At 47.2% G+C, this 21,842-nt stretch overlaps 1 protein-coding gene and 1 long non-coding RNA gene across 4 annotated transcripts in view; one reads left to right on the forward strand and one right to left on the reverse strand.

The window, feature by feature from the left end:
* The window catches only part of MPPE1 (metallophosphoesterase 1), a 766,027-nt gene that overhangs the window by 475,687 nt on the left and 268,498 nt on the right, over positions 1-21,842 (forward strand). For 2 of the 3 annotated variants that reach the window (XM_078687603.1, XM_078687604.1), the window contains one exon: positions 16,071-16,151. The exons of the other annotated variant lie outside the window; for it this stretch is intronic. In XM_078687603.1, coding sequence (XP_078543729.1) covers positions 16,071-16,151 — 81 coding nt within the window. The remainder of the gene's footprint in view (positions 1-16,070; positions 16,152-21,842) is intronic. 3 annotated transcript variants of the gene reach the window in all.
* Positions 1-21,842, reverse strand: part of LOC144828945 (uncharacterized) — a 48,682-nt gene that overhangs the window by 19,829 nt on the left and 7,011 nt on the right. The window contains exon 2 of the long non-coding RNA XR_013610560.1: positions 17,355-17,522. This is a non-coding gene — a long non-coding RNA (uncharacterized LOC144828945). The remainder of the gene's footprint in view (positions 1-17,354; positions 17,523-21,842) is intronic.

Consider the following 21,842-nt stretch of genomic DNA (forward strand, 5'->3'; position numbering starts at 1 on the left):
ACAGTCTAAGACCTGTGGTGTAAGAGCGATGGAGAATCTTCAGCTGCACCAACCTAAGCCTCATCGGGACGGCTACTGTCCTAGGAGACGATACTGCCTCCCCCCAATCTTCATCATCTAAGACCAACCCATCAGCAATCCATTGTTCCCTGAGTGTCACTAAGGGATCATCGGTGTGGTTAATCAACTTCTTATAAAACCGCGATATCGCCTTAGTGGGGAGATGCCCATCCAGTACCCGGTCCTCCAGTGGAGAGGCCTCCGGGGGTGTAACACCACGGGGAACGCCAGCCAGCAACGCGTGCCTAATCTGTATATAGCGAAACCGCTCACTCTCGTGCAGTTGGTGTCTGTCCTGTAACTCCTCAAATGTGAGAATCCCGTTCTTCCCCCACAAATCTTTCACCTGCGAGATCCCGATAAGGTCCCACCGATCGAATCCTTTCGATTTCCACAAACTGCCCAGACCCTCCGAGTTCCATAGTGGAGTCGCCAAAGTAATCTTCCCGTCCCACTTAAGAGAACGGTTGGCCTCATGCCACACTCGCGTCGCAACTGCCGGTGGTCCCACCAACGGAAACCGTCCCTGTCTAGCATATAACGCTCTGGTGTATTCACCCCCGGGCATTTGGCTACGATCCATCGCATACCCGGGATCGACTGGCGAGCCATAAATGGCATGATTGATGGCCGCCAGCTGGGAAGCCCAATAGTACTTCCGGATGTTAGGCAAGCCAATACCCCCGTCAAACCATGGCAACATCAGTTTAGATAGCGCAATCCGCGGTCTCCCATTCCAATGGAGCTGTCTCTGAAGAGACTCAATTTCCTTAAAGTATGAGGGAGGTACCGGGTCAAGGGTGTTTTGAAGGGCATACAGGAAACGCGGAAGAGCCAGCCTCTTAAATAAAACCGGCCGACCCAACAGGGAGAGCGGCAGAGATTTCCATCTCGCCACATCCCTTCTAAGCCTAGCCAACGGGGGTACCAAATTAGCGCTATATCTCACCTTGGGGTCCTTCGATACAAAAATACCCAAATAACAAAACCCCTCCGTCCAGTTTTACCGGACAATTTGTTGGGACCTTAGGCGGGTCTCCACTCAACACAAAGAGGCTGACTTCGCCTAATTTATAGCGAAACCAGAATACCTCCCGTAAATCGCCAGTATATCCAAAAACACAATCAGTGAATGCCTAGGGGAGGTCAAATACAACAGGATATCATCCGCGCACAGTGAAATTTTGTCTTCCCAGTTCGACGTCCACCTCAACCCTTAAATCGATCTGTCCCACCTCACCCAAGCCGCAAACGGCTCAAGAGCCAAGGCGAACAAGAGCGGGGAAAGGGGGCAACCCTCCCGGGTGCCCCTCCCCAATGGAAAGTCCCCCGACTTGTGATTGTTGACGACCACTCAAGCCAAAGGGCCGGAATACAAGAGGCGAACCCATCGCACAAACTCTGGACCAATCCCCAGTTTGCCCAAGACCGCAAACAGATAGGGCCACTTCACTCTATCAAAAGCCATAGTGGCGTCCAACGATAGGAGAACCGCCGGCTCATGTATTTGGGACGCGCCTCCCAGGACACCATGCAGTCTACGAAGATTAAGGGCGGTATTGCGGCGCGGCATAAAGCCAGACTGATCCGGATGCACTAAGGACGTGATGACTCTCACTAGTCTAGTTGCAAGTAATTTGTCCAACACCTTTGGTTCAACATTCAGGAGCGATATCGGCCGATAGGAAGGGCACTCCAGTCGCGGTTTACCGTCCTTATAGATCACTATGATGTTAGCGACCCGCTGATCATAAGGCAGATAACCCTTATCCCTGCTTTCCTCATACATGTCCCGTAGAAACGGGGCCAGCCTGTTAGCGTTCAGCTTGTATAACTCAATAGGGAGTCCGTTCGTGCCAGAGGCCTTCCCGGAATGAACCCCTCTAATGGCCGCCGCCACCTCATCATTCGTAAAGGCAGAGTCTAGAAACTCCCTATCCTCGTCTGACAGGGCGGGCATTGGGATGTCCCGTATCATGTCAGCGTTGTCACTCTCAGAATATTTCCCCTCCGACCTGTACACCTCTTCGTGATACCGGGCAAATTTGTCTACTATCTGCTGGGGATCCGAGGTTTTGCCTGAACCTTCAATCAACAGTTCCGGCACAAGACGAGACGCCCACCCCCCTTCTCTAACCATGCAATCAGTTTACCGGCCTTGTCGCCATGCTCATAAATTCTGCTCTGGGTGTCAGCGTGCTGCGTCCTGGCCTTGTCACGTGCCAGGCTCCTATACTCATCCCGAAGGAGCCGAAGGTGGTGAAGACCCCCCGGGTCAGAGCTAGAAGATACCTCCCTCTCCAGGGCCAAAAGATCCGCCTCCACCTTATCAATCTCTGCCCTGCTCTTTTTCTTCTGTCCGGAAATGAGAGAAAGCACAACAGTTTTGTACGCTTCCCAAAGGGAGCACTTCGAGTCTACCGTACCAGTATTTTCACAAAGGTAGCTATCAGTAGCACGCACTATTTCCTTCCTGGTGCCGGGGTCCCTCAAACGCCATGCACTAATCGGGGCAATCCTAGCCACATCACCCCATCCCAGCTGAAGTCGAAGCCAAACCGGCGAATGATAGGACACCCCCCTAGCCAAGTGTCGCACTTCCTGAATCCACGCCGCCTGCAAAGCAGGCACCAAGACATAGTCTATCCTCGAGATGGAGCGGTGCGCAGCAGAGACATGCGTGTATTCAATGTCTCCGGGGTGCCTTAACCTCCACCCATCAACCAGTCCAGTGGTAGCTACAAAATCTGACAACCACCTACGGGACGGCAACAAAACCCGGGAGGGATGTCTATCAGCCTCGCCATCCATCACTGCATTAAAGTCCCCCCCAACACCAAAACCCCAACAGGCAGAGTAAGGAAGATCTTACACAGGTCGCAAAAGGTATCCACCTGCAGGGCCGGAGGGACATAATCTGACATAAACGTGACTGTTCTACCCTGCCACAACCCCTAGACGCCAATGTATTGTCCTCGATTGTCAGTCCAGGTTGCTGTATAGTGAATGAGAACGAGTTCTTCACCAGGATACCCACTCCTCTAGACCCGGTAGTGAAACCCACATGCGCCACCAGCTTGTAGCCCCCTCTATGCAGTGCCATACATCTCTTGCCCATAAGAAGAGTTTCTTTCAGCAGTACCACTTCTGGCGAGTGTTGTCTGATCAATTGCCCCACCATAGCTCATTTGATATTATCCCCTAAACCATTCACCTGCCAACTGAGTATGGAAAAGGCCAATCCCGGCCTACTGGAAGTCATGATTAACATTCAGCAAATCCAAAATAGTCGATGACACCCACTGCAAAAACAAAAAACAAACAACAAAAATAACACACCCTCAAAAACAACAAAACCCCACTCCCCAACCCCCCACCCTGCACCCCTGCGTACAGCTTGCGCTCATCCCCAATTAGCAATGTGCCTGTGTGGGAGGGCAGGTCGGATATTCTGCGACCCCTCTTCCTGGTTGGCGTCCGTTTTTACTGGTCCTTCCTCCGTAGCTCCTCCCCTTGACGTCGGTCCTCGCTGTGGAAAGAGAGGAGAGGCATGGATCGCCGTCCGTAGTTCCTGTTGGATGTGGCTGACTGGGCAGCGTCCTGCTCGCGCAGGGGAGTCTGGGTCTCGTAGTCCGGCCCTAGAGTGAGCTCCGCCGGGTCCCTTCTCACAGCCTGTCTCCCGAGATCTAGACTACAAATAACTAAAAGTAGAAAGCGGAGGAGGACCTTACAACAGGACCGCCAACCCCTCCTACTCGGAAATATCCCCCCCTCAAGGACTGATGCAAATAAATTCACAACACACTACAAATGGGGGGAACAGACAATCGCCCCTGACAAACCCACAACCGCGCCACCTCGGCAAGTCCGCTCAGCCACAGTCAAGTAAAGTCATTGTCCCTCGTCTTCCGCCTGGGCGCGAGCCTCGGATTCTGACCCCCGAACTCTATCCAGCCAGTCCGCCGCCACCTCAGGAGTATCAAAGAACCAGGTCTTGCCATCGTGTTCAATTCGGAGGCGGGCCGGGAACATCATCGAGTACTTGATTTCCATGACCCTCAATCTCCGCCTAACCACCATGAAGCTCTGCCGCTGTCTCTGCACGAGTTGCGTAAAGTCAGGGCAGAACAGCAGAGAAGCATTCTCAAAGGACAATGGGCCCGAAGCCCGCGCCGTTTGCAGGATGACATCCCTGTCCCGGAAATTCAGGACCCGTGCTATCAGGGGGCAAGGAGCCGCCCCCGGTCGTCCCCCAGGGATCCTGTGCACCCGTTCCACAGTGAAAAAGTTACTGAGGCCCTTGGGCTGAAGGTGATTGAGGATCAGATTTTCCACGAAGAGGTCCGGGGCTTGGCCCTCCGATTTCTCCGGCACACCGAGGATGCGTATGTTGTTCCTCATTGCATGCCCCTCATAGTCATCAAGTTTCCGGTCAACCTGGGGGGCGCTAGAGGGCGCACTGCGGGATGGCTGGCTGATTTGACAGCTCCGCCGGACGGGCTTGAACTCACGAAATATAACCCATCAACGGCAACCGACTTCAGCGATAAACCCCTCATTCTGCAAGATAAAGATGCGAGGCACCTAACGGTCGTGCTTGCGGTCTGGTGCGGACTACGCTACCGAAGAAACTTCACCTAAGAGGCTGAAACACACCGCGACTGTCACTGAGTATGATGGCGACCACCGCTGCCTACTGCATCGCGCTCCAGGCACCACAGCGCCGCAGAATCTCGCCCTGAGACGCCACCACAGACATCGGTACGTACGCTCCGAGAGCGTCTTTTGGGTAAAGTCTCCCCGCACTAACAGACACCTAATTACTAGCTCGGGGATCTGCTGCGAGGGGTTCGGACTGGCATGGCGGCAAATATGGCGACCCCCAGCATAGATGCAGGCCTGCACTCTGTGAGACCCGGCGCTTACTAAGGCATGAGCGGACACTTCCCTAACCAGGCTGCTAATTGCCGTGCAGGAGAGCATTACGGAGAGGCTGTGGTTTGTGTTGGGACAAGCGACCCAGGGCGCTCACACCCGCGATTTAAAAACGGCGCAAACACAGCTAACAAAATGGCGGCGCCCATATGAATAACTCGTAACTGCATGGATAACGTGTGTCTGCCAACAACACAAACAAGAACGGGCTGAGGAAACAAACGTCCTCAAATAACATAACACAGATCTCACAGCTCATCGCTGAAATATGGTGGTGATTCTGCACGAACTGTAGCGTGGGTGGAGGCACAATCACTGGTGGCGAAATTTACTGCGGCATCGCCTATTACCCGCCTTCCAATGGCTACCTTCCCCCCAGGTACGGTAGTGCTCCATAGACCACATTAGGCATCTATAACACATTTTGGCCTCCTGGGGAATGAAATAAAGCGGCGAACACGCTATGTCGGCCTCTCTGCAGCTCTGAAACGTTTTATATAGCAGTATATCTCCTGCAGAGTGACACCTATGCTTCGGAGTGGCGACACTATTCCACGTCTTTCCTACACATACTCATCGACCCCTCTTATGTCTGCTATAGAGGCACCATAGCGGCTACTGGTGGGCTACCGGCCAATAGCGACTACTTGGAAAGGAATCACCCTCTCCGCTGCCACATCTGACCCGCTCTCAGCGCCAAGTCCCATTGCATCCTGCCCGCCTGCAGCCTGAGGAGCAGACTTTATTGAGCATACGAAACAGGAACAACTACTATACGCCAGCACCTTTACCACGAATCTACCTCCTAATACAGCTGCGGTGCCATTCCGTAACCCATCTGCCTGCTGTGCTCCGGCAAAGTCCAGCATTCCAACATGGGGAAACCGGACAGGCAACAGGCTGCTCCATTTCGAGCAGCGCAGAACGCCTACTTCCCATTCAGACGCAGAGACAGACACGGCGGAGGATACAACGCGGGGGATGGAATCCACGCTGAAGGCCATTCAATCCAGTCTCCAGGAAATTAACGGGAAATTGGACAATCTAACTTGTCGAGTTGACAATATGGCGGCAAAACTAGATAGACATGGCGAAAGACTGGACGAGGCGGAAACAAGAATATCAGCAGTGGAAGACGAAGCGCATACTAGTACGTCTAAATGCACAGGCTTTGAGAAGATACTAGAAGTAATACGCTCAAAGGCGGAGGATTTGGAAGCCAGATCAAGACGCAATAACGTGCGCATCACAGGTGTGCCTGAATCCACAAACACAGGCAAAATGGAGACCTATATTGAGGACCTCTATTTGGCACTCTTTGGAAAAGATGCGTTGTCACCGGTCTTCATTGTGGAGAGGGCTCATCGTACTTTGGCGCCCCGGCCTCCACCAGGTACACCACCAAGGCCAATTGTGGCGCGTATTTTGAACTACAGAGACCGTGATGCGATACTGCGACTAGCACGTGAGCGCCAGGAACTCGTCTTCCAAAACAACCGATTAGAGTTCTACCCTGATTACACTATGGCTGTGCAACAGACACGTAGAGAATTCAATACAGCTAAAGCCAAACTACGTGACCTAAAGGTGGACTACGCTATGCTGTACCCTGCACGTCTAAAGGTAACCTGGGAAGTCAAATCAACAGTGCTGTCCACACCCAAGGCGGCAAACGACTACATCAAAACTATTGTGGCTTCTCGTCGGACCAGAGACAGACAGGAACAGGACCAGGACAAGGAATGAGGCGAGTTTGCAATTTCAGCACGAGTGAAGATGCGGGGATTCGTGACCATTGCAGACTGATATGGTAGGGCCTTCATCGGAAGGGTGAGCTCTGATATAGGCGGAGATGAACTCCCCATGATCGGTAAGTCCATACTATGGATTTTCATGTACTACTATACTCCATCAGTGCGCGAGCTTTTACCTATACGTAGGGACATGGTTTGCCCGGCTGAGTTAAAGGCCCACTGGGCTTATCAGAGGGAATGGTTCCATGAATGAAGGTACTGTAAAATATAGCAGCGCATCTCCCAATCACTAGGCAGCGCTGCAGACCTGCACAGAGCTCAGAGGGACAAGGGAGGGAAGTGGGAGAAGAGGCCCTGATAAATGACTGCCACCACTGCCACAGAGAACTATGGGGACCTCAATTCTGTCCTAACACTGGAAATCTGAGAAGAGCCAACTGACCCTCAACTTTATCCTAATTAGTACTCTGCATACAGATGTGGAAGGTTACGAGACGCTTCTGCCGCCTTCCTGCAGGATATGATGACAGATGAGGTCGCCGGTTATTCTGTGCTTATGCGCTAATGAGCCTTTCTTGGGCGGGATACGGGGCAGACAGGACCACTATGAGGGTGCGCAGGTGCGTATGCCCGCCTAGGCACTAACACTGATGTATAAGCACGAAAATCACAGTTGATACCAGGTACTGGACACTGCTCACAAAGTTAGGCGGAGTGACCATTGATTGACGAACTGCAACAACTCGCAGCACAATCTGAAAACGAGCTGGGGCATGCGCACTGTTGGGGATACTCGATAGACACTATTTGATATGCCCCGATATCTAGCCTAACTGTTCACGCTCCGCAGAGACTCCTTCCGATATTGTAATGTCTTACACTACTGATCATCAACTGCGGATTAATACTGAATATGCAATATGTTATTGTCCCTTATTTTCCATGAAACCTTGACCCAGTGGCGCTATTACCTGATAATACCTAATGGCTTCTAATGTCCAGTACCACTAAGTACCGTTATGACTTGTTAAGGCTCTATGCAAAGGTTGTCACTGACTACTGTAGTCCGTCCACATCCGATATTTCGGATGGAGATGTGTAGCCCAGGCGGACCCCCCTATGGGAAATTCCCACGAAATGTTCTTGATTTTAGACTGTTTATTTGGGGAATGGCATCAGCAGGATTGGGCTGCTGTTGTGGGTGGGAGGGGAACCATTATGGGTGTTGTTTTGATTTATGGATCTGACTGCTTAAGATGCACTGCCTATACCCTTCTGATAAATGTTAGTTGCTATTTCAGGGGTGCCTATACATGTTTTCCTAGGTGCGACAGAAGGAACATTATTTTCTAACACTATGATAACGCTTTTATATCACGACACATGACTCGATGACTGAAATTCCGACTACTGCACCACCCTTGAACTTCCTTACCTGGAACATTAGAGGCTACACAAATCCCCAAAAAATGTGCCAGATATTTGCGTGCCTGGACAGGTGGCACATTGATATTGTTATGTTTCAAGAGACGCATGAAGCCCCGCATTCGACCGCTCAGGTGGGAAGGAGGTGGGCGGAATCCACTCACTGCTCAAGATATTCCTCGTACTCCAGGGGGGTTTCCATACTAATTAAGAAAAGCACGAACTTTAAGGTTGACTCGAAGGTCTTAGATACATATGGCAGATATCTCATTCTGAAGGGCAGACTACGGGGACATCCACTAACACTGGTAAATACGTACGGCCCCAACACAGATGCACCTGACCACTATCATGCAATTTGGCAACAACTACATTCAGCTGATGAGCAAACGATTCTTTGGGGAGGTGACCTCAACCTAGCCCTGGATGACAAGCTGGATAGATCGGGTGACACGACGGAACATCATACTCAGGCTCGCACCAAACTGCTAGACATGATGCTAGATCTCCGTATAGCAGACATTTGGAGGGCCCGTCACCCAGGGGTCAAGGAAGCGACACACACTTCAGCTGCGCATGGCAGCTGGTCGCACTTTGATTACTGGCTGGGCTCGGATGCACTGCTGTTGTGGACTACAGAGATCAAACACATGCCCAAAACCCTATCCGACCACAACGCCATTAAACTCTCCCTGAACTTTCCTAATTATGTGCCGCCACCATGTAGCTGGAGGTTCAATGCCACAGCGTTGACCGACCCTATATATGCCGATACTATAGAGAAGGCGATTAGAGAATACTTCCTAATAAATGGTGAATCCACTGAGGATGCAGGCCTATTATGGGAGGCTTTCAAAGCTACAATTCGTGGTGTCTGCATAAGCACAACAGCTGGAATACTAAAAGATATACGAGCGCAATTGACCAGGTGCGAATCTAAACTTAGATCGTTAGAACACCAATACGAAATAACGCCTCTTCCGGCAACACTTGCTGCCATACGCACTGCCTTAACCGAACACCACTCACTAGCTGAGGACGAGGTCAAGTACCTGAGTAAGAGACATATTGCCCGAGTCTATGGAGAGAGTGGACGGCCCGGGAGAGCACTGGCGACCAAAATTTGCGCTGGCAGAGTTCCCAATACGGTAACACAGATCAGAGGAGACGATAATCAATTACACACAGATCCCGCAGCTATTTTAAAATGCTTTGTTCGGAATTATGGGGACTTGTATCGATCTAGGCCGGTAGCGACACAACAAGAAATGCTCCAATATCTGGATGACATAGCCATTGCCTGGCTGTCTGACGCCCAGAGGCAGTACCTCTCATTGCCGATCACAGTAGAGGAGGTAACGGAAGTGATCCAATCCTTGCCCAATGGTAAGAGTCCTGGCCCGGATGGATTCACATGTGAGTTTTATAAAACATACAGGGACCTCCTGGCTCCTCGTCTGGTTGCTATGTTTGGGGCTGCACATGACGCTCAGATATTACCATCTACACTTCGAGAGGCGTTAATAGTGGCACTCCTTAAACCGGATAAGAACCCAGAGAGTTGTAACTCATATCGCCCGCTCTCCCTTATTAATGTCGACTCCGAAATACTTGCCAAAATACTTGCGGTGCGACTACAACCCCTTATGCCGAATTTAGTCCTCCCAGACCAATCGGGTTTCATACCCTCCCGCAACACAACGCACAACACAAGAACACTGTTTGCGGTCTCACACTATCTAGACCCGACGATGAAGGCTGTGGCTGTGATGCTGGACGCCGCCAAGGCATTTGACTCTATTGAATGGGAATACTTAATTACTATACTGCATAGGATGGGATTTCCACTGATCTACATTCAATAGATCCAACTGTTGTACACGAGACCCACTGCTAGAGTCAGAATTATTGGCTATGTCTCTGAAGCTTTTAACATAGGAAGAGGGACCAGGCAGAGCTGCCCATTGTCCCCCCTGCTATTTGCTCTGGCCCTAGAACCCCTGACCTGCATATTTAGGCAGAAGAGCCATCATCTCGCCCTGCAGTTTCCGAGTCGACCCCTACATATCTCGCTATATGCGGATGATATGTTACTATATGTCCGTGACTCGCCACAGAATCTGGATCCCCTTTTGCGTACATACATCAAATTCGGGGGTTATTCAGGACTACAGATCAATTGGGAAAAATCCTCGATCATCCCATTCACAGACACCAGCACACCGCATGCGGTGGAATACCCGTTAGAATGGCAAACAGACCCCATTAGGTATCTAGGCGTATGGTTTCATAGGGACCCGGAAATAGTCATTAGGACTAACTATGGTGGAACGATTGATGCTCTAGAGGACAAAACTAAGAGGTGGATTCAGCTCCCACTATCCATAGCCGATCGAATCGCGATAGTAAAGATGGTAGTGCTCCCCAAACTCCTTTACCTCTTTAACAACATCCCCATTCAGCCACCAAGGGAAGTGTTTAAGCGCATGACAACGATGGTCTTGAGGCTGATCTGGGCGGGTAGACAAGCGCGCATCAATCTCACCATCTTGACGCTGCCAACATCAAAAGGAGGGTGGGGTGTACCGGATTTCTTCCTATATTATCTCTGTGCGCAGGCGCAGTATGCAGCCTTCTGGTATCATAGAACCCCATACATGACCAATGTAGCTGAGGAGGAGGGAGATGCTGCTCCCATCCCGCTTGATGCCATCCTATCACATGACAGACTACCACTTCACAGCAAAGACATTAATACCATAGACGTTAAGAACGCAGCATGGAAGAGATTAGCCCAGCTAGCCCATACATTACCACTTTACGCTCCGGCCCTCCCCCTACATAATCACCCGGCGCTGTCGGTAACAGCTGAACCAGTGGACATGGGCCTATTAACACAAGTAGGACTAACTTCCATGGGAGATTTATATAAAGATGGAACTTTCCTCACAGAACTAGATTTAGCCTACATACAAAACCCATCTTTATTATTTCAATTTACATTCCATAGACTGAAAATGGCGATTCGACAACTCTATCACACCTTTCCTGAGGAGCCACCTACCCTGGACACATTGCAATTAATTTTAACGACCTCTAACACATCTCACTTGGTGTCCAGACTTTATGCATCGGCTCAAAAAGAGATAGGATACACCACAGCTAAGGCGCGGGACCGATGGAACCCGCTATTGGAGGACCCCCTCACTGACAAAGACTGGGAAATTGCATGCACTCTGACCACACTCCTAACGCCATATGGAAACTTACGCATCATTCATTTTAAATACTTACACCAGGCATACTACGCCCCAGTCTCTCTGCATAAATACGGTCTGAGAGACGATGCGCGATGCACACGCTGCCACTTTCAGCATGGCGACTTCATACATTTAGCATGGCACTGTGAGAAGATCCAAGCCTACTGGATGGAAGTTACAAACAAATTGTCTGAAATGGTGGGGATATCTCTAGAGTGCACCATTCGCTGTTGTCTCCTAGGTCTATTGGGGAAAATGAAGCCAATACCACGTCGATTTTGTGCAGTGGCCCTACTGCTAGCTAAGCGCAGAGTCTCAATGTGCTGGGGGAGTAAAAAGGTGCCGAAAGTCAAGCAATGGCTCAGGGATATGACTTACTGCCATGATACATTACGCACATATGAGGAAATGTTACCAGCTAGATCCAGGCCAAAGGACTATTGGGTGTATCTGACTGCATACCTAAATGCTCAAGGGGATGAGTGAAAATGTTTAGCCTCAAAACGGATGCAATTTCTGTAAATTTTATGATATTATTGTTGCACAGGCACTGCTCAACCACAATTAGCAATTATGTTGGGGGGGTATGGAGTGCGGTAGTGGACTGATCCAAGTTGGTTTACGTTTGTGTTCCACAGTAAAATAAACCCCAAGACTCACAGTTACTATTGACGCGGCCGGCCCATGGTGGTTGTAGGCGACTTGCTGTGTAAACTGCACTACAGCCACACACATTTTCAATACTATGCACGTACCTGTTTATAACGCTGCCGGCCTTCTTCAGGATTGTAGGCACTGAGCTGTGTTATCAATCAAATGCATTTACAATAAAGGTCTTGGAAATAAAAAAAATAAAAAATAAAAAAAAAGTTTCCGGTCAACCTGAGTCCTGGCCGCCTTAAGTTCCCTCACCTCCTGTGGCAATTCTGTGACATCCTCCATAAGGCTCGACGCCTTGACCTCCAGGCACTTAACTTTTTCGCTTGTCTTCGTGAGATCCGCCCTGATAAGGCCCACCTCAAAGGAGACAGTGTCCAACTTGTTGTCCATCTTGCTCAGTGAGGACTGGACCCCAGTGATTGCAGCCATTAGATCTTTCATCGTCGGGTCGTCCCCGGCGGGTTCGCCCTCCAGGCCCCCCGCTGGACCCCGTTTCACCTTGATCGGGGACCCCTTAGGCATGGTGTACCGATCCAGTTTGTTAGACTGGACCTGCCTGGTCCCTCTCACAGACTTGGACTGAGGTTTATCGGGGTCCGCTCTCGCCGCCATTCTGCCCTCCGAGTCTGATACTCCGCACAAGATATGATGACTCACGGTCGTAGCACACAGTCACCTCGGGCCACCTCAGAGACTGTCCAGCAGGTCAACCATAGCTCAGGGTCACCAAGAGTCGCAGGCACCACGTCTGCCTCCCGACCAGGGTCCGACCGAATATACTCCCTGAAGTACGCCAAAACCAGGCGGCCACGGGTCACCCCCGTTGTGACAAAAGTCTCTAAGCCATGCAGCCGGAAAATGGGGCCGTCCGGCATCCACGAAATGACGAAAGTTTCGCGGCCAGGTCTCCGACTGGCCACTTCCGGTCCCCCTTGCCGATGTTGTTGAACTCCAATGCGGGCAGGGCCACACTCAAGGTCCCGGTCTCGTCACCCAGTAGGCCGCAAAGGTACAGACGACGATTGACGGTCGCTGGACCACGCAAACTCTCCAAATTTTCACCCCGTGGCACAGCTGTGGGTCACCCACCAGATGGTAGGGACGGGACTCAGGATATTATGCCGGTTGGCGAGTCAGGATGGGACGGCCGGCGGAGCCGGTCCTTAAGCGGCCATCTTGGTCGCTGGCGCGGCTACTCCAAGCCAGAACAAATTTACTGTCAGATGTGTTCTTGTTGTCAACTGCCTTGCAGTAGAGTTTAAAAAAACTAAAGGTATATGTTGCTTGTCAGACACTGCTTTTCATGCCTCTTGTCACTCTACCCTCCTTGGGCTACAAACCCAACCCGTTTTTGGGTTTCCCAGACTAAATGTTTTCCATTTACACCACTGATGCCCAGTGCCAATGCTGTTTGTACCTTCTCAAACTGCATGTTACCTGAATTGTCTGCAACTTGCATACAATGTTGTTGCTCGCCTTTGTATGTGCACTGAATCTCACATCAACATCACTGTAATGTGTGCACTACTTCCCAAGTCCCTGAACAACTCATCCATTATCTTAAAGCTATTATATAGCAGTGAGCCAGGACTTCAGAAAATGTGTCCTCAAATAAGCCCTGCACCGCAGCATTTATGAGTGGAATATTTCTAAATGAAATCCTAAATTTTCAACATATGCTTATTGACAGCAGAAGTGCTTGATTGGACGGGGCAGAAACAACCCTTGTATTCTCTTGTGGGCGATGTTCTATCTAGCTTATGTGAAGGAGGCAGTGAATGTGGGCTTGAGGGTGACAGATCAGTCAGTCTGAAATCTGTTTGGGAGTGGTTCATGCTGCCCGCTTGCAGTGCAATATTAGCTGTTCTCAGCAGCTAGGTGGTGCTAATATGGAGTGAAGGACCTCAGTGTGGACAAGCAAGCGGAAAAGAGAAAGATGGAAATAGAAATGTGTAGCCATGTTCTTGAATAATCTGATTGAGAGGACTGCTTTTTTCTTTTTTTATCCATTTCTCTGCCACATTATTGAAAACAGAAACATTAGTTTAATGTTTGTTATACTACTCAGTTAGGCTAATCAGGGAGAGGGGGAAGTTGAATTATAACCAGTAGATGTTGAGGGCGCTTTAGTTCATTAAATAAATAATTGGTAAGAGTTCACGGTGTGTGTATCAGTAGCTTCCAAGACCTCTTTCTAATTGATATGTTCTCTAGATTTTCTAGAGACACAGAGGTGGGTTTGCTAGACTCCCTTGAATTAAGGACAATGTTCCAAATTGAATCCGAAAACTAGTTGTACTGCAACCATTCTACTACCCACTGATCGCTATTTAGCAAGATGTGTTTCAGATAATGATCAATCCCATGAGCCTTTGCAGGGACAATTAGTGGAACCCCAAATCTTATTTAATTTAAGGAACAACACATTTAGCAACAATAGAATAGAAAGCATATGTTTTAAATGTGTATTTTAATTCAAAATCCTAGTCTAGTGCACCCTATATAAATTGTAACTACAATGAAAACAAAATTGGTGTAGTAACATTCACCAAAGTTGTAAGAGGAACCACTCTAATATGATTGCTTTTATAAATTTATAGCAACCCTACCCTCATTCTAGTACTTCTAAGTGCTAATCTAATTCAAGTACAGCAGAAAATAAAATCTATTTTGAGATTTAGAAATGTTGCACACCCTTATACCTGTTTGAGTAATAGATCTCCATGTTCATTGAAATAGCAAGGGCTGCTATTTTTGTTATCGACTGAAGACTTAGTGCCTCTGATTTCGGTAGGCTTCAATTGGGACCTAAAATATGATTCTGTAATCCTGTCCCCTTGTTTTGCTTGGCATGAAGAGTCTTTTCTACCCTTCACTCTCTGTGCCCTACTTTTATAACATAATCTCGTTGTTAGGATCTCTTAGCAAAAACAAGTAACGATTAATTAAGTCCCTTTCAATTATTTTCATTGTGCAAATATTGTTTCCTTTTAAATAACAACAGGAAATGAGGCCTGGCTTTGATTTTTAAGAATTTCTATTTTTATCTAATCTTTGGAGGAGGTGTTTTTGAAGCTTGACCTTCCTCAGTGGTGTTTCTTTGTTCATGACTTCCATGGTTCTGACTTTATCTCCACTCCATTTTTTGAGGTTGCCATTTCTGATTTCACGGCTACCATTCCTGGCCTAAAGCAGCAAAGGGGGCAATGTTTTCTTTTATCCCTTCAAAGCACATCAGTGGCAACTGGAAGAGAGATGAACGTTTCCCTGTATTAAGTACAAATGGACAGAAGATAGAAAAATCAGAAATGTTTGCAAAGTAAACAGCCTTTCTTGCAGATCATATTGAATGTGCAATTTCATATATGCGTAGGAAAATGTTTTAGAAAAATATGTTTCCTGAGTATAGTTTTGTGTATTAGTGATGCCAAGGAAGGTGCTAGCCACCTCATCTGGAGGTATAACTAGCCTTATATTTATGTCCCCTACATTTCTACAGTGATCTGTACCAGTGGTTATAGGGTAAATGGACTGTTCTATAAGCTGAACAAGTGTTTCTTGTCACCCTGTGTTCTGGATGTCCCCAGTGCTGTGCCCTTCTGTCCGCTGTTTGTTGCAAGTGGTGATACCCATGTAGATGCCTTTCAATGCAAATGAAAAAAATGTATTGCTATATCATAAACTCCTTCTGTGCAAGGGTCATTTCCAGCACAACTCCTCTTTTCTAATGTGCGGATTGCATTTCATCTAAACCAGGTTATTTTATATAATCCACAATTTTAACAGTTTTGTAACTTCCTTCATTTCTAACCCTAACTACAAATGAAAAGTAAAGTACGCAACAAAAGTTAATGATATGTTATCAAATATAATCCCCATCTTTTTTTAGCTGTGTATCAAGACTGTCTTACTACAAGAGGGTCTTAACTTACCACCCAGACTATAATACTTATAGATTGTTTTTTGCCTTTAACAGTATAAGTGAGTACAAGCTGAAACGATTTGAAAATGTTTTTAATTTCAAGTATGGAAAAATAATATCCAGGAAAGGAATAAAGTGAGTATTATTTATTTCTGGACTATTTGTTTTGGTTGAAATACAATTGATGTTGACTAAGTAAATATAACATTTTTTCAAATAAATATACTCCAAATCAGGGGAGATAAATGTGTGGAGAGGTAAAAGTTTTCCTTTTTTGAAGCAGAGTAGAGCCCAGCATGGAAAAATCAAAGGGCTTATTACCTGACTTAGCAATGGGATTGCGCCCCACTGGTGTGTCATTAAATTAACTCTAGGGTAGAACTTGGATGCAAAGGCTAAGGTCTCAACTGCATAATCTTATAATATCAAATAATAGAGGCAAGCCACTTTGAATATTTTTGTGTATTCATTGCACATATTTTAAGAAGATCTATTTCTTTTCATGTTATTCCTCAGTTCCCCAGACCCGGAAGTATCAGCAAGTTTAATTACATGCTGCTCTTTGCAAGGACAATACATCTATCTCTGCTGCAGGGAGGTGGAAGGTGGGAGAGGGAGCATGATCGCGAAAAGAAAGGAAAATGGAAAGGAACATGGTGATGCCACACATACAGAAACAGATAGATTCCCAGATAAATAAAAAAGTAGGCCCTGTCTGGCCCTAGGTCATCAGGTACATGACCATGAAAAGGTTCAGGCAGTAACTTATCAACAGGAAGAAACTGTCACCAGCCTAAAAGTTCACTTTCAGCCATTGAGGATCCTTCTCTTACATTCACCCAAAAAGATATGCTGCCCCCTACATTAGAGCGGCTGCTTTGTATAGCACCCTCCACTTTGCAGATTCCACAATGTTGTTTTGATGCACATGCCAATAGTCCTTTGTTCATCACTAGCAGTTGCCTTTCAACTGCATCTTCATAGGAGTAGAGTGGGAAGAGCAGGATTCCCTTGTTCTAGGGTTTGTCCGATTCTGAGTCCTGCAGAGTTACCTTAATTGTTCTATTTATTATGTCAGAAAATGAAGTGGACACCCCTGGGGGTAATCTGTAGCGATAAGGGAGGTCACAGTGGCTGTGAAATATGGTTGAATTTGTTCAGCCACATCCACATCAGCAGCTAGGCTTGCTAAACCCACCATACAAGTGTAAGGGGCGCTTTTCGCGTTCTCAAACATCCAATATGCACTCTCACATGATAATTGCAGAAGGGGCTGTTTATTGAAAATATTACATGTTTTCAATTCTGGTTTCCAGTGCATCCATCTGACTTTGTTACCTTTGGTCTCTATTCCATTGTACTCACTGCAGCCTCAGCCACATTAACTTCATGCTCTATAATTCTTAATCTTCACTCCTCTGTAGGCACTGACTTTTGAACTTTCTTGTTTTTTCAAGTATAATTTCCAATACCTCCAGCACCTCACATTGGCACCTTGGCAACTCACTGGTGGATGAGACAATAAGAGTGAAAGGAACTCATTACATAGACTTACGGTACAATACGGTACTTCCTCAATAATTATAGAAATATATTAAGCAATCTTATTTTTGGAATCACATTGGAAAATGCATTAAAAAAATTACAGGTTACTGACACTGATTGGAATTTGACTTAAATACTAATCTATAATGGTGAAAGTTATCCTTAAGGACGTATGTGAAAAACAATAGCAATTTGTACATTTTAAAGTACATATAGCGAGAAAGAAGAGGGTTTGAGGATGTAAGACATTCTTTCCGAGGAAATTTGGAAAATTGTAGTCTTACAAGGTGTTTTTCAAGTACATTAGATCAGTACCCTGGTACAAACTGAAACAAATTGAAGACCACCAAATAAAGAGAGACAGTGGCCTCCCCAATACATTGTTTAGGAAATTAGGCCACACATGATTAAATTACACTTCATCATTATCATTGCAAACATGTATTTGTTTAAATACTATTTAAACTAAGATTGTTTTTTGGGTCTCCTCTAATAAATGTTTGGAAAAGGTAGAGCCAGATGACACGCATTTAGAGCAAATTTGTGAAATCTTGGTAGGATTTAATTGTATGTTTGTACTGGTATTTGTATAACATGGCTGCTTAGAAGTGGAGTTTATTTGAATTTCCCAATTTTATTACATCCACGTTTTTAATTGAATTACATTTCACATACATTTACAATTTTAGGCACAGGAAGATTAAGTGATTTCCCCAGTATCACCCTTTTCCCAGTCAAAAAATCAGCAGCATAGCCAGGAGACCGAAATGGACTACTGTGGCAAGCGAATTACACAAACCACATAGTAGTAACCACAAGTATAAACAATATAAAAGATAATGTTAAAGTCAATCACAACTCAACAGAATAAGTTATTGGAAATTGGTTTGTGAGAGGAACAAAAGTATGTTATTCACTGTATGGACTTGATAAAATATACTCTGAGTATTATTATTATTATTGTTTCCACTTACAGAGTGCCCGACTTACCTGATGGGTTTACTGGCGCTGGGCATAGGTAGAAGTTTCTAACTGAAAGATTAAAATTACCAAGTTTAATGGTACTTGTGAAAAAGCAGCAGAGACGTACATTACCATAAGAATTCCGGTAGGGCATTCCAAAGTTTAGGGCCCAGGTATGCGAAGGAGCGGGAGCCTGTGTGTGCCAGGCGAATTCCAGGCACGCTGCATAAAGCCTGATTCTCAGATCTTAGCCTCCTGCTGGGCTGGGCTGATAGGGAGAGACCAGATCCTGGACATAACAGGGGGCGAGTCCAGCTTTCAAAATGAAACCTAGAGTTTTAAATTACACTCTCTTTTCAATTAGGAGCCAATGCAGTTGAATAGGAGAAGCTTGTATGAAAGTGGTTGTCTTGTTATGTCTGCAAAGAAAGAAAAATACTTTTATGGGACTAAAGCTCATTCTAGCCTAAAAGGTGGCAAACTTAATTGTAGGGCTTCTCCTCTCACTGATAACCCTGACACTACGAGTGTCGGCTACAGCCCTCAAGAAGAAGGGAGCTCTAGAGATGAATGTCGCCAGAGTGTGCCCTGTGTATGTTAGTATGGATATATGATGATTGGGCAAAGAACAGAGGGAATAGTTGTATGTCAGGAGGCTTGAGCAGTACACCCTGAAGTTTGTCTAATCAGTTTGTATCAGTGATACTCTCTGTGATATTGCTTATTCTCATTCTTCTTCACACACAAGCATGAAAGGGAGTTGCTTGGTCTTTCTGTCTCCCATCTGAATGAACCATCAGAGGCTTCTGCAGGAAGTTTGTCGTTCTATTTGAGAGATCACAATGCACCACTGCAAAAGTTGTAGCCACACTCTTAAGAGCCTGGGATCTGTGAAAAAATGTCCTTTTGTTTTGAAGTGCTTCTGGTGAATAGTTTAAAAAAAAAAAAATTTTTTATAAACTTTATTTTCTATTGTTTCCTAATAAGAAACCATCAACGGGAGGAGCTACGCTCGTAACCAAGATGGCCGCATAAGCTCCCGGCTCCGCCGACCTCCGCCAGAGGCTTATGAATCCTGACTCCCATCCTGATTTCCCGCCGGACTCCCGTGCAGGTGAACTGCGCCTGACCCGAAAGGTGCAATCCCGGAATTTCTAGCTGCTCGGACGACAAAGATATGTCGTGTGCCATTCTTGGCCTACCCCAGATTTGAAGCCGGGGCCTCGAGTTCTAACCCGGCCGGGTTGGAGTTGAACAACATCGGCCGCGGACCGTGGGCGGTTCCGGTCTCCCGAAGTGGCGTTTTTCATCTCCCGTTATGGATGGTGATTTGGTGACAGCTCTACCCAGCAACTACGGTGGCCTATTGTACCGACTATTTGTTCGGGGTTCCGCTGCCCGGAGGCCCCGTTGAGCTCCCGGGGTTTTCTGGGCTCGGTTCCTCGTGGGCGGCGACGGTACTGCTATCGTGCTTTGGACGTGTTAACAGTGGTTTCTACATTGCTTCTGCTCTGTGCCCCGGAGAAGTCCACCTCCGAGGTTTGGACACCTGCCCGGTCGCTCATTGAGGGGAGATGGAGCGGGCTGAGACTGCACCGTCGCTGCCATTTTGGAGCTCCACACGCGATTCACCGCCACCTTCCAGGAGATGATCATAACTGTTGATCATATAGGCTTGGGACCGGATTCCGGCCCTTTGTTCCTGGAGAGCCGAGATATTTCTTCCGCGGAGAACGCCTTGATTGTTACCGAGGACCCTGTGCAGAATACCGACACGGAAATCTACTGTGACCCTAAGATGGCGGCGATCGAGCCCGAAAGAACTGGACGTTTATTTAGCCCTATATCGACCCCGCCCGAGATGGATGTGACTGTCTTCGTAAGCCATTGTGACTTCTCCAAAGTCTGTCGGACTATACTTTTGCCTCTTTTTGTGAGTAATCAAAACCGCTTTGCTGATTTATCGCTGGTGGGCAGTGGACTTGCTTTAACTTTTGGACTCTGTGGCCGTCTATCCTGTTTTCCCTCCTTTCGAATTGATCTTGACACTCTACTATTTTCTATTAATCTTGTTGTGATGGCGGTTCGGATGGACAGAGCCTGCGTGGAGAAACGCAGCGACCTATTTGTACTGGACGGGGTCATCGTGATGGATCGTGAGGGTTTGGGCTGAACTTGACTGGACTTTGCTGCACTGTTTCTTTTGTCTTTGCTGGGTGGTATCTGTGGGAGCGAGGGCCAGATGTGAATCTGATTGTCTGATTATTAGTCTGATATGCTCGGGACGGGATTGCTGCCTCTGTGATGCCGGGGGTCGGGCGGGATGGTCCTTTTTCTGTTTGCGGCTCCCCTACGGACTGTCTCTTGATTTGCTAAAATTTGCTTAACACTACGGTAGGGGGTGTCTGCTTTTGGCGGGGGGATGGGAGTCCGGGAGCTCGTATCGTTTTGCAACATTCTCCTCCTCCAACTTTTTCCCTTCCTTGGGGCGTAGTTTAGGGGGCGACAGGCACGCTGCTAGTGGGGTTAGGTCGTAGCCATCTGCAGGGGTGTAGGGTGGGGGGTTGTGGGGGATTTATTATTTTTCCTTTGTTATTTTCTATGACCATTCTATTTCCCTTTTCCCTTCTTCACAAGAGATGTGGCGTATTTTCCTGATTTTTGCCTAAACGTATCTGGGTGTCATATGTCTGCCTCGTATATCCTGTACTCCTGGTGGGCGGGTGCTGTGGGGGGGGGGTGCCTGCGGTCATTGCTATCTAATTGTTTTGCTTCTGCTTTCCGCTGGTATTGATTTCTTTGCTGATTCTAACTGTACGGTATTTCTTCACTTCACTTGCCCGTCCACAGCTGTGTTGTATTCGTTTATGACACCCGATATGTATATTTCTCCTCTTGTGTTATAATAATAAAAAGAATAAAAAAAAAAAAAAAGAAACCATCAACGGCTTCTGGTGAATAGTTATTAGAAAAGCCACTTGAAGGAGGGAATTAAAAAAACTATATGTTCTTCAAAACCAATGTTTGTGCTGTGTAGCGCTAGCAAAATATAACTGAGGTATGTAACCACTGGCGAGCAATGCTTCAGGTCCACTTTTGTACCGGAACAGCAAGATGCTGTACAGCATGGCGGAAAGTTAAATAAATGTTTTTTTTTTAAACGTCTCAATGCTGGAGCCTATCACATCATATTGTAGCCGTAGGCATGAGTCTCCACGCATGTGTGCCTATGAAATGACGTAGGTGCCATTTTGTTATCCACCGATCTTAGATGGATCGGTAATTAAAAAGAAAATATGACATTGAAGTATTGTAATT

This window comes from Lissotriton helveticus, chromosome 4_1, assembly GCF_964261635.1.
Source record: "Lissotriton helveticus chromosome 4_1, aLisHel1.1, whole genome shotgun sequence".
Taxonomy (NCBI): Eukaryota; Metazoa; Chordata; class Amphibia; order Caudata; family Salamandridae; genus Lissotriton; species Lissotriton helveticus.